Source organism: Dromaius novaehollandiae, chromosome 12, assembly GCF_036370855.1.
Source record: "Dromaius novaehollandiae isolate bDroNov1 chromosome 12, bDroNov1.hap1, whole genome shotgun sequence".
Lineage (NCBI taxonomy): Eukaryota > Metazoa > Chordata > Aves > Casuariiformes > Dromaiidae > Dromaius > Dromaius novaehollandiae.
The window spans coordinates 11,461,010-11,475,272 of NC_088109.1; the positions used below are offsets into that span (position 1 = coordinate 11,461,010).

The window sequence follows — 14,263 nt, forward strand, 5'->3', positions numbered from 1 at the left end:
CATTCACAGTAATTCTATTAGTCTGACAAATGAAAACAGGAGCAACAATGGAATATTCAAGTCTTCTGAAGGCTTATGTAAAGGAAAAAGTAGAGAAGAAGATACACAACTATGCAAAAAGTGAAGAGATATTTTCCATACAAAAGTGAGAACTACAAAGAATGCGTAAGAAAATACCACTTCTGGAGCAGAATTTCAGTAATTTAAACAATTTGAGAGTAATCCTAATGCATTTTCTTTCATCATAATGACATAGATAGAAGAACACAGATTTTAAGATTTTACTGCAAAGACTGACCTCTTTTTCTGTCAGCTCAGCTTGTAAAGCATTAACTTTCTCCTTCAGGTCTTTATTTTCTTTTTTATAAGATTCGATTTCTTCAAGTCTTTCTCTGTCATCTCGCTCCCTTTGCTCCTTCAAGCGCTCTATTATTCTTTCCTAACAATGGAAAGAATTGCAAAATGCAAAGGTGGGAATCATTTTAACAGAGGGAGGAATAAAATTTCTTACATTAAGTAGCCCTTAGAAAAAATCAACCTTTAGAATAAGAGAATGATTCAAGCTAATGATCAAGTTTCAGGACATTGAAGTCAACAGAAAACTTCCTCCCCCTGATTTCATACCTGATACTAACTCAAAGGCAACAGATCAAGGTTTCAAATACTTTATGACACATACTAACTTTATTAATGGTCTATACCAGTACAAATATGCACAGTTTTCTGAAAGATATGGAAAGTTATTCATCTCAGTAATGCATTTCCTACATTTGTAAGTGACTGAAGTCATGAATAAAAGCTCAAAACAGAAAGGCCAAGACTGATTTACTCAGCTTGAATGCAATTATGTTACTGCTAGTACCATCTGTACAGATTGCAGGAAGAGTTTTTCACTGTTTGAAACCTAATTAGAAATCAAACACTTGCTAAATATCAGTAACTTACAGTTTACATGTATTATATTTTGAAAGGACCAACAAAATATTGTCTAAGGTGCAGAAAAAGTACACTAATACTACTTATGATACCCAAAGGAAGATTTTTTCTCCATCTAATTAACAATATTCCTAAACATGTCCAAATCATATTTTTAAATATCTTGCTGACTTACAGTTGCTATAATAAAGATTGCCTAAAATTATCAGTTTGGGAAATTAATATCCATAGCTTTCTATCTTTGAAGATACAGTGTTTAGAATACATGTTCAGTTCTAGCTTCATTGCATAGCAGAGCAAATAACAATCAGTGGACTGGGGGATTAATTCAGAAGGTGAAATATTAAAAGCAGATGCAGTAGTACTGCTTGGTTAAGCCTTGATTACTTTCTTCAAAAATCACATTCTACCAACATTTGAAGGATTTAAATAATAGTCAACAGAGAGAAATATTTAGGGTAAAATTAAATACCTAGGAGAATTGCACTGAAATTGGGAATAGGTCAATTTAAGCAGAGTATCCAGGAACTACTAGAGTGAATTTGAAAAGCGTGTATTAAAGGAAGCAATGGAAGCAACTTTGGGGAAAGTTAAGCCTACGTGGGACAAAACCACATACTGACTGAAATAGTTCTACACTGCCAGTGGCATGGCTCAGTTACAGCCTTGAGCGTACTCGTGGATCCTGTTCAAGTCCTCTTTGTAATTTTGTTTGAAACCTCTAGTATAAAAGCAGACTCAGTGCTAAAATACTTTTTGATAGAACTATACAACAATGATGAAAGCCTATTATTAGAACAAGAGAAAAATATCTCATGCTGGTTTGCTCTGTCCATGATTCCTTACACTGCCATATATATTTTACAGATATACACACACACACACGTCTCTATCATTCTGCTGCCAATATACTATATGTTTTCCATTGCCTATATTCATATACTATCAGTTGTAATTATATCTCAGAAAACAAGACAATGAAAGCAATATTTCAGCAGTTACTCAACCACTTTTTTGATCTGTAATTGGCTTAGTCATTTTAAAGAAAGAAAATAATTTACTGAGAGTTAGCTTAAGTATTAGCAGTACTTTTAAATATATATGTATATACACATATATAATATATACATATATAAAATATATATACATGTATATATATTTTACACACACATATATATGGTTATTCATCCATTTTCTTTCATATTCAGTATGACGTTCCTCTGAGCCCTAGAGGATCTTCTCAAGATTACTGCTGTGCTTTTCAAAGATCAAGGAACATTTTGCAGAAAACCTACTATCAACACTTATATCCATACATAAGAGCCTAAACTCAAGGCCATGATTTTCATCCCAGCAGTCTCCTACCTTGGATATACTCAAAACCCAACTGGGCAAGACCTTGAGCAAGATGCTCGGGTTGACCCTGCTTTGAGCAGCAGAGTTGGACCAGATAATCTCCATCTCCAATCTCCAGTCTTTCCAATCTCAAGTCTTTCCCCCAGTTTCACAATTTGTCCTTTCGCAACACTGACCACATCAGTAGCTCTACTGACAACTGTCTTTGTTGTCTATTGCTCCCTTTACACTGGCTAGCAAAGGAACTGGTCACTAGAATAAGGGAAACACACTTTATCTTTTCAAGAGATTGAGAATCTTCTGCATTTCACCAAGCACTACTTGGAGCTTTCACAATTATTCATTTTCCTATCATTTAAATGTTATACTACATCTATTTATAAAGTTTAAAAACAATAATCAATTTGTATGGCTCTCTGAATTGGATAAATATTTTTATTACTTTAAATTACTTAAAACTTGTTCACACCAAAATCAATTTGACTTTAATGGGGTCTGTACTTCCCTGACAATATTTAAATGCCAATTCACAATGCCAATTCAAGAAGTAGAAAAATACAGCTTCTTAGAGCTATGTTAACTTACTTTGGATGTTTCTAATGTTCACAAGTACTTATTAGACAGCTAACTGTACATCCCCTGTGTATGTGCAAGTAAGCATATTAGCATTACAATTTGAACCTTAATTGCTATATTTCTTTATTTTTATTTTAAATATTTGAAAATTAACCTACTTTTGTCTTATGTTTGTCTAGCAAACACAAGCTATTATATAACATCTGTTATTATGTAACTTGAGCTGTTAAGATCAAGTATCAAAAGCAGATGTGGGGTATTAAACTTCATAGATGCCTGCTAAATGACTAATCTATTATCGAATGTGAAACTAGACCTAAGTGCAAAACGTGATATATTTCAAACATTTTCCTTATACAGCCATTTTACTAGTACTTTAAACATTTGTGCTCCTCTGAAAAATTATTTTCTTTCTTACAGTTATATGATACTGGCTTCCAGCTCTAATGATTTCTGTATTATCAACAGCTGGAAGTAAAAAGTCCATCACCCTGTGTATTTTATAATTATATGTATCAGTAAAAATAATGTTTAATATTAGGAAGGTTTTAACAATCAGATTAAGATCTTCATTTAAGTAAGCAGTAGTGCTTCAGTGAAATAAAGTCTGCAAATACATGTGTTTAGAATCTCTTAAATAAAAGGAAAATAATCAGCACTACACTGAATAATCTTGTAATAAGTATGTCAGTATAGTCTTTATTCATCATTCACAGTACTAATGTCATTTATTATCTAGCATGCCATGACAACAGACTCCTTTCCCAACCTTTAGATAACTGTACATATGTTATTACAGAATTAGCATTAGTGTAAGAAACTTCATAAAAAACAGTGCTGACTACATTCAGAAAGAAATAAATATGCCTTGCTGACATACTGCATTCCATTTAGCATACAGTAAAAAAAGAAATGGCAAAAATTGAAGGTATCTGAAGGAATCATAATTGAACTTGCTTCCAAAACACTATCACTTTTCATGCACTGAGATGGCTAAAACTGCACAAGGTGCATGAATCCTGGCTTCATTCCATTCAATGGCTAAATCTCCCTTTGACTCATACACAGCCAAGATTTCATATAGAAATCTGTTCAGGTAGAATTAAGGTTCTTAAACAGCAACATTGTTGAGTATTCTACAAATGAAAAACCAGCAAGCATAATAGTTTAACCTTTTCTAAATTCTACCCTTAGCTATTTTTTGCTACATATTATATATTACGTAAGAAGGGGATAATGTGGGATCCTACATATGCCAAGTTCATTCCAAAATGAATAATATAAATTCTCTATCCCTTGAATATCAAAGCCAAAATCCTAGCCTACACTAACTGGAATAGTCTAAGAATTGATTCAGAATACATCTAGTTATATTCATACTTAACTTTTTACCAATGCCATCTTGAAGATTTATTTACCTATTTTTTCTTTTTTAACAAATTAAATGCAATACTATTTCATTTTATTAACAGATAAACAGTATAAAATTTTTCTCAGTCAATCACAAAAGACAACTAATTTAACTGTCAGCTGCATAAGGCTAAATGTCAAAAACATGTGTTAAAAGGCCCTAATATACCGTGTTTTACTTGATTAACAGCTAACTTGCAGAAATCCCAACAATGTGTTCTTGTTTCACTCTTATTTGCATTGGCAAGCTTTCCTTATGCACTAATCTCAGACCTCACAGGTCTAATCTATTTGCACTTTATCACAGAAGCAGGAACTGAATTGTAGCAGCATATAGCTCTATTATCAGACATACTCAATTGCTTATCTACTGTATGCTGCTACAGCAGGACCAACTTTATAAATATCAGCTTCATGAAAGCCACCTCTTGAGCTGCTTCGGGCCAGTCCAAGAGCTGAGATATTCTTTGAAAAGTTCCTTGTTAAAACATCAAGGAAGCTGATAGCAGTTCTGCGTATTCTAATTTTCAAATATTTTCCTGGATAGGAATAAAATTATTTTTGGTTAATTGCAATGTGCACCACATTGCTGTTAAGAATTTTCAGTGCATAGTAGAGTCTCCAAAATTAGGGGTAAGGAATCGAATGAATACATTTTTCAGTTTATTTCTACAATGGGTTCAAAAGTGACTGAGGTTGTGTTGGCTTGTTTCTGATTCTTGACAAGGAAACATATTACATAAGTGAAATCTCTGAAAAACACAAAGATTAAAAGGAACCCATTGTGGTAAATTATCACGCTATTTTTGTCTGTCTATAATCATTTCTCATCTACAGTGAGCTAGCCAATTAATCGCTAAGGAGAGGTGTGGGGGGGAGAGATACTTGGAAAATTCTACTTTATAAAAAAGTATAAGGAGCCATATTTTCTAATTGAGAGCCTAAATTTAAATCTGACAGTTATTTAAAATGATGCAGAAAAACATATAAATGCTCAAATGTATCCTATTCATAGCATATGATCATGTTTCAATACTTTTTATTCCCACAGTTCCTAAGAAACACAATTAAATTTAATTTTAGTGAATTGTAGTTGATTAAGCTGTATAGATCATTTTCATGCAAGAGTTTTAAGAGAGTTTCCCGTGATGCTCTTGGAGTGTTTTCTTAAGGAGAATATTTTATTAAAACTGGTGAATTCCCAAAGAATTAAGATGAAGCCAAAAATTTTGCCTATTCCTAGAATATAAAAACAAGATGATATAGCTGCAAACTAGGCCTGATATCAATTCTAGGAAAAAAACAGAGTAATAGCTGATATGGGATTTAACCTATAAAGAAATAAAGGACTATACTAATTACTGTCAACAAATGTGTTCCCATGGAAACCAGTTATTCCTAAATGAAAGCAGCATTGTTTAATGCTGCAAATTTAAATTGATAAAAGTAGTTATGTTGATACACTTGTTATTGAGAAACCATCACTAAGGGTTCTCGTTTGGCCTGATTTGAACAAAAAACTACTCCAAATTTCTACCAGTATTTGGAGTGGAAAATGTTAATCTATATGGAAAAATTCTGTAGGTCTTTAGCCTAATACTGCAGGCAGAAATTACTGGGAGCCATTAGGATGACTTGGAAAACTGGGCACAATTAAATTATGAGCTGTACATTCCTATCCATGAATGAATATTTGAATATTCATTCAAATACTAATTTGGCTAATAACTTGGGCAAGTCACAAAATATTTGCTACACTCAGTTATAAAGCTCATTTGTAGAAAAGGGCTAACATTTAAGAATCATAGGTATCTTTTCCTTAAGTTATCAAAGTAATATTTCTGAAGTGATATAGAATAATAAGAATACCACTTACATATGCAGTGGTTTCCCTTATATACTGCCATCCAACTTTGCTAAGTAACACTCCCTGCAGGTATGATTGAAACAATCATCAGACACTGCAGCACAATTCAGTCTCATGCCATTACCCAAAATTATTAGCTTAGAAAAGACACTATTGCCTTCATCAGGAGCAAAAGAACAGAAATCTCTGCAACATAGGAAAGTATTCCACAGTATTCCCTGGGTAAGTGTCTCAGAGCCACCTGCAAATACTGCAGGAAAGACACCCTTCTCAGCTGACTTTATTTAAGCAAACTGACTTTGTACAGAAAATTCACCTTAGGAACCTCATGTGAGGTCTAATCAGTTCCACTTTGGAAAAAGCACTAATCGCACCGATTCTTTCAAAAAGTGTCTGTTTGTGTAGACCTATGCAGCTCCAAATGAAGTAGACAAGAGCTGCAAAAATACATTTCAGAGAAGGATGTGTGTCTATTATTTAATACTTCCTTAACTTTTCCAAAACATTAAAACTAGCATCATTTATCTGATTCTGAACCTTTATTACAGCAATATGAAATAAAACTTGACACTGAATTAGCAATGAAAGGTATTAAGAAAATGCATGTACTTTTTTCCTGCATAAATGCTTCAAGCTCTGAGAAGCTTATCCTATAAAGCAACAGAAGTAATAGTAACGCCAATTTTTTCGTATTGTTGATTATGCAAATATTGGTTAGGTGATTGAAAGTAAAAAGAAATCAAAAACCCACATTAGCATTTTAGTTAGCCAACACCACCATGGCATTTTAAAGTCATACATGATCATAAATACCATCATAAGATTACACATTGCAGAATGGAACATGACATTTTAATAAGTTGTGTTCACCTGTGCACATTTAAATGATACATAATATTAAAGATCTGCGAGCTGCAAAAAACAGATACTTGCACTAATCTTTTTGGCACACTGGGATTCACTGGAATTACCTCACACTTAAAGTTAACTAGTACAAAAAATCCTGACTTCACTGAATCTGGTGCGAATGTTGCCATTAATTTAAATAGGTCAGGTTTACCCCTTCAGCTTAGGTATTTGCAAATTAAAGGCATACAGTTTTTAAAGGAAAAAGAAAGTATTCTGAGTAATTCTCATTCTTCCAATTCTTTTTTTCTTTTTTTTAAAGAAATCTAGTGTCTCATATGAGTGCGGCAAACCAACACTAACAGGCAGACAAGGGAAGAGTTGCCAGAGCCAGTTGTTGGCTCCTCAGTCAGGCAAACTGTTAAGTTGCCTGACTTAACAGACAAAAGAACAGGAGGCCACAAAACCAGAGGAATACCCCAAATTCTACCTTCTTTAAGTCAGGTGTCAGTGCCTTTCAGATAACTCAACCCATCTACTCAGCAACCACTCACGCCGTATACTAAGGGAAGATCTTCCCCATCCTGTGCCATTTACTCCATCCCCACTTACAGGGACCTTCTTCTGCTCCTCAGCTCAGAGGTCTGCTTCAATTCATAAGCTAGGAATCATCCCTTGCACTTGTGCACTACTGCATCCCAGAACAAAACCACCTGCTTTCCTTACGCGGCTCACATGCTTTGTTACAGGTGCCTGACCAACTTAGACATATTTTCTGGACACACTTCACCCAGAGGAGCATCACATAATGCTGTCCCATGATAAAACATTACCTTCTCTGACAGAGCTTCTTCTAAGGTTGCTAGTGCTGTGTCCGTGTTACTAGAATCCGTCTGCAATGATTTCACTCTGTCTTTTAGATTGGTTAGTTGTTTGTCTTTGTCCCTAAGTTGTTCCTGTAGATTTTCAATCTGAAAATGAAAACAGATCACAATATTCATCAACATTATCTTACCATTCAAGCAGGGACTTAGAGAATAGGACCAATTGAATGTATACGTATCATACATATGATACGTATGCTTCAGTATACTGTCCACGATGGGAGTCTTACTCATAAAAAAGCTGCAAAATTTGATATGAAAAATGTGCCAAATATTCCATGTATTTTAGCAATGCTTCTGTTCCATAAAATACTTTTATAGGCAACTGACTTAAGTGACTTCCTCTTACTGAAAGCAGAGTTCTAACATGAAGAGCCTTTAAGAAGAATTAAACCAAACAAGTAGAAAATAGGTTTAGCAAATAAATAAAAGGTACATGGTTTCAAAAGCCTTGTCTATTCATTTACTGTTTTAGAATAAGCAAGTTAAGTAAATTATGACTCTTGCAAAAGACATACTGTGCAAATCAGAAGTTATTATACAGCAAAACCTAAGAAATTCCATGGGAAATGTATTACAGTAAAACTACAAAAGAACATTGGAGAAGTTCGGTGCTCATGCTCCCAGGTCACCAAATGACCTCAAGAACATAAGGTTTCTTAACCTGTCCTGCTTTACCACATCTGCTGTGTAAAATGTATATAAAATGATCAAAACATCTTTCTGAAGTTTTTTTCAAATGATACAAGATCCTCAAAAAACATCTGATAAGCAGACCAGTAGAGTCACCAGAAATGACTAGAAAATGTCATCACATAGCATAACAAATTTCATTCTTTTAAAAGATTTTTCTTTCATATCATGGCATTCAGATGGATTAAGAAACACTGTCAGAAGATATTATATTGCAGTTGACATGGGCCAGCACAACCAGAATGCAGTCTACATTGACAGCAACACATGCACACACACACAAAATTCTCAGACCTCAGCAGCAGTTTCTCAGTGCTCCCCAGATCATACTTTCAGAAGCTGCAGCAAAAAGGAAGCATGTGCTATGGCTCTCTATGCTGAAAATAGATTAAGTGGAGTTACTGTGGGGAGTACTTCTGTGTGTATGACTGATCCTGCAACATCAGCAACTTTGTCTTTATTTCTGAGGGCAGCAATCTGCGGTAGTGCGCAACGAAAAGGTGACTAGGAATCTCTCTCCTGGTGACCATCACACTGGGGCACTTTATAACAAAGCAGCAGTTTGTGAATGGTACCAGCTGATGGTATTGATCACTGAGAGCTTCATAAAGAAACTTTGAAGGATATTCATGCCTTTTCACTCTTAGATCAAGCAGTGTGCTGTTTAGATGGTGGACTATTATCCACACAGTAGTGTTATTTGCTCAACAGCTGTTTCTACGGTCATAAGACACAGACTGTATCACCAGATTTCCAGGTACGTAAAGGAGGCCCCACTAAGGAAGTCTGTTGGGAGCACCCTCCCCAGGCGACACCATCTATTTTAGATGCAGTTTCCTTCACACAAACACCTCCAAAAACTGTACCAGATACATTTTAGGTATTTGTATAAAATTCTTATTCTTTGACAATATACTACAGGTATACTATAGGTACTAGCCAAGAAACAACCATAGGTTTCCTGTCACTGTCTTACAGCTTGTGCATGTGTAAAGTTCAGCATTTGTTGATTGTTTTGTGTTTCTTGAAAGTGTTTAAAACTAGAGGTTTAAAACCTCTAGAGGAGAGCTGCGTAACTGTAAATAATTAACTATCTTCAATGTTATAAGCAGTTTATAGTATTCTTACAGTAGTCCCAACCAATTAATCTTAAAGAATAAAAAAAAAGCCTCTTTAATAAATGCAGACTTCCTCTGTCCTGCAGATGCCAAAGGTTATATAAAATCCATAATTTCTAACATACAGTTATTATGAAGGAGGAAAAAAAGTGGTAAAACTGAGAACAGTAGGATATGGTCAACTTACAGTAGGCTTTGTAACAGAAAGATCTAGTGGGACATTATATAAAATGTACTCTGAGATGCCTACATAAGGACTGATTAGAAGCAGTAATGTATTAAGGAGAACTGTATTTTAAAAGGAAGCAGCTGTTTTAGTCTTTCACTGGACATTCAGGACTGAAAGAGAGTAGGAGTAAATAAAATCAAAACTGCACACCTTCACGCAGTGAAGGAATAGTCAAGAAAATTCTCTTCACAAATACTGCAAATCAACTTCAAGAGCGATGAACGTGTTAATCACTAGGGTCTAACAAACAGACTCACGAGCTCGTCTCATATTCTGTAATATAATGCTACCCTGGAAACTGTACTGAAGTATTGCCTTCAAAATACCTTTCTGGTAGCATTTATTAATTGAATCAGCACTGCACTATTCACATGGAAAGTATTTTAATTCTTCAGTGATAGATATTTCAGGCTTCACATAAAAAACTACACCACTTTCTTCTATCACTTCTCCTGCTTAAAGGCCTTTGGGTAAAAACCTCAATTTAGGGCATCATTCATTCAGGACAGGATTTAAATATGCTTTTAAAATTAGACAAATTATTATTCTCAGCACAGATTCAAACTCTTAATTTGGGGGCTGTTTCCAGTGATTTTACACTTTGGATCCGTTCTCGTTCTTACTGAGATCAATGAAGTTTTGCTACTCACCTCATATAATAATGCAATTTTCACATGCCAGGGCCATTTTCACTTTTAAAAAAATCAGATTTTAACAGAAGCGGGATCCTTTACAATTACTATTAAACTAGATTTAAAAGTTTCTGTTACCATTCCAAAGCTGAATTCTATACATGTGCAACTCTACTGAACTCAACAGTTATAGCAATAACAATTTGGTCCCCATGTGCAAAAATGTACCACTATAATCAAAAACACTTAATTTGCAGCATACTTTGGTATAATTCTCCTCCTCTCCTCCCACATCACACATTCTTAGAAAAAAAAGTCTGAAGTTAATCAAAGATACTTATATTGACATCATAGAGATCTATAATCAACAAATCAAAATACACAATGCAGCTGTGTGCATGCATAAAGTTCTTTTAAATAAATTTAAAATAAAAAGAAATAAAAATAAAAAATTAAGTAAAAATTTTTGAAAGCAAATTGAAAGGAGCATTTGAGGCATAAATTGAAGGATTTAAAAGTCTTCATATTGCTGTGGAAAATGCAAATTTTGTGTCTTTATGGTTTGGTGTATCAAATTATTGATATGGGAAAAAGACTCCACTTGTCCTGTAAGACATGAAATATTAAGATATATATAGAAAGGCTGCTGGGAAGACTTTACATAGAATAGTTCACTCTTGTAAATGATCTCTAATAATATTTTTCTTCATGTGTATATTTTATATAGATACAGAAATAGGATACATGTGTTAATGAGTTAAGAACTTTTTATTTTATGGCATGGGTGTTAGTCACATCTAAAATTACATTAACTGCTGTTCAGAGGACTGCACACTATGTTTCTTTCTTTACTTTCATCCAAGCATTAATGATTCTAACAACTACCTCATGACACCCTGTGGAATACTTGAGCAATTGCACATTTCAGCTTCATCAAGCTGTATTCTCAAGAAAAGAGGAAATAAAACAGGGTAGTGAATATTGATTACATGTTTTTTGAAACAAAGTTAAGATCTGGTCCTTTATTATCATCAGCTTGGCCTACCCATTCTAGGCACCCTAAATTATAGTACCTATTTCCTATGCACAGCGCTTATCTGAATTCCACGGCATTTACACGATTTCCTTCCTCTTAAAACTAATTTAAAATATGATCCAACCCTTAACCAAGAAAACATGTTCTAAAATTATTCAGCATTTACAAAATTCTTCCCTCAGAGGTAAAGAGAACAGGCAGCAAATTAAAAACATCCCCATGGAATCACAACTGCTTTAAAATCAGTCATTCAATGCAAAGTCCATAGATAAAACAAGAGGAAAGGATCTGATTATTCTTCTGTTTGTGCTATATAAACCTGCAGAAAATACATTGAAGGGAACAGGACCACACTGGGAATCAGTACTGCAGAGAGTCAGTGTGCATTTGTTGGGATGGGCATGGGATTAACAAAGACCTGCTAATGCAAACAAGATTTTTTGACTAGTTAATCGCAACGAGCTCTCTCAAAAAGGGTACAGGAGGCAAAGAGATTGAGCAGTCTCAGATGCTAAAATCTTGGAACCCAAGGTATGATTTAGTTCTTCCTCAGTTTTTAAAACCCAGACTGATAAAGTTTACCACAGGGTTTCTTGTTCTTTTTCTAACATATATTTGGGTGCAGACATATACAGTACAAACATGATTTTACTGCTGAACAACGACTTTTGAGCACACCTGAATTCAATTTATAACAGGGACTTTTAAGACCTTTTCTTAACCTGCAAGCATTTATATTTTTATCTGATAGGAAGTGAGTTACTATCTAGTTTTGTCAACATGTAATTCTTACCTATCTATACCTCTATGCCACTGTGCTATTAGTAGTTTGAAAAGAAATTGCTTCATCCTTTCTATATTTCAGAAAATGCATATTCTCACAGCTTACCACAGGCTTTATTCCTATTTAGAAAAACCTTTTACCCTGACAGATAAATGTCTTTCCTATGGGGCATCCTCTCAATAAACTGAAAGTGCTAATCTTGTCACTTTTTGGAGACTGTCTTAGGAATGTTTCTTTAATACTCACGGGATTAAATTAAATCTCACCAGCAGACAGGTTTTATAATTCTATAGTAACTCAAGTTCTCAAAAGAAAATTACTTTCATTATCTAAATTAAGGCTGGGTTACTGTACCCTGGAATTTGCAAGAAAATTGTATAAATATAAAAGGAAGTGTTCCAAGTGTTGCCTTTAGAGATATGTATTAAAGTATAAGCGAGTGTAAGTCTAAGAGAGAATTTATCAGAGAATTCCTAAGCCTACTTTGTGGAACCTTAGTCTCACATACCTAAAGTTGGTTCCATATATTTTCCACTCTACTTTGTACTTATGAATTTTAAATAACTCAAACAACAAATATCTTGTAACACTGGCTTTTAGAATTCTAAAACTTAATTTGCTTGATTTGAAGTTTCTCTAGACACAATTCTCTGAGATTTGTTTCATTTTACAACAAAAATCATGTCTGTTCCCGTGAAGTACATGAATAAGATTAGTTTCATTTAAATTTGAAATTGAAATACAGGGGAGGAAAACAGAATTCTTGTATATATCATTTTCATTATTTAGTAAAAAAAAAAAAACTTTAGTAAAAAAAGACAAAAATTTAAGTACTAAGCTAAGCAGAAAAAATAGCTAACAGTAGCTCAAACACAAATACTCTACATGGCTATTTACACACAGTTTATTTTTTATTGGTTAGAATGACTCATGGTAAATGTTCTGTCTCATGCTGCAAATGGGCCATTTCAGACTCATCTCAGCATATCTCAGAATCTGATCCCACACAAGAATCAGCTTTGGTAGCGACTCAGTACAATAGTCGTATCTGCAGATGTCCAACATTTCTATTTGTGTTCATGTGTGTGTGCGTACATGCATAATTTGTAATGAAATACTATTCTTAGTCAGACTGACCAGATAGAATGAAAAAAATTGACATAAATTCTCCCTACCATGACTAAAAAAATATTACTACCTGAAAAATGAATAAACACAGGGAGAGTTTTCAAAAAGCACTATTGATTTTTAGCCAGAAATTTTTCACAGAATGATCTACAGTTATCAAATATCAAGTCGGTCAAAGTATTTCAAAAATTCCATTATGTATTTTACAGCAACTATCTGAAGCTTCATCATATAAGGGGGGGAAAAAAAGCCATAGCTTTTCACTGACATTCATGATATGACCTAAATATTTTTTTTAATTTAAGCGGAATTTCAATCAACAAAGGGAGTTCAGCAGCTTCTGCTTCAACAGTTTGGCATTTCAAAACCGTTTTTAGTTTTGCAAGAGAGGAGCCCAGAAAGTGCTTCATCGCTCAGTATCACTACCTTTCACTTGTTCTTTTTTTCCTTGTAAGTAGGTAGACAGACAAGCACTAAGCATATTTTTTTCAAATAAAAATATTAAGACATTTAGATTCTAAAAATAAATGTGATACAGAAATTATACTATATAATATAAAATCTTTAAGGTGTTTTAAAATTATTTTTTTCATTTTGCAACTAAATGTATTTATTAAAGTATAAGATTTTTCACTAATCCTTGGCTTTACTAAGGTAATTGGAAAAAAGCTTCCAAATCTTATCAATACATGCTGGAACTCTCTTCAATTTCATTAGCAGCTCCAATAACATGTTCAACTGTTTCTCAAGAGAGTGAAGACTCTTACC

General features: G+C 33.9%; 1 protein-coding gene across 2 annotated transcripts in view; it reads right to left on the minus strand.

Annotated features, from left to right (window-relative positions):
- The window catches only part of ERC2 (ELKS/RAB6-interacting/CAST family member 2), a 492,995-nt gene that overhangs the window by 259,883 nt on the left and 218,849 nt on the right, over nt 1-14,263 (minus strand). For both annotated transcript variants that reach the window (XM_064518915.1, XM_064518916.1), the window contains exons 9-10: nt 7,825-7,962; nt 299-439 (exon numbers count right to left, since the gene is read on the minus strand). In XM_064518915.1, the coding sequence (XP_064374985.1) occupies nt 299-439; nt 7,825-7,962 (279 nt within the window). The remainder of the gene's footprint in view (nt 1-298; nt 440-7,824; nt 7,963-14,263) is intronic.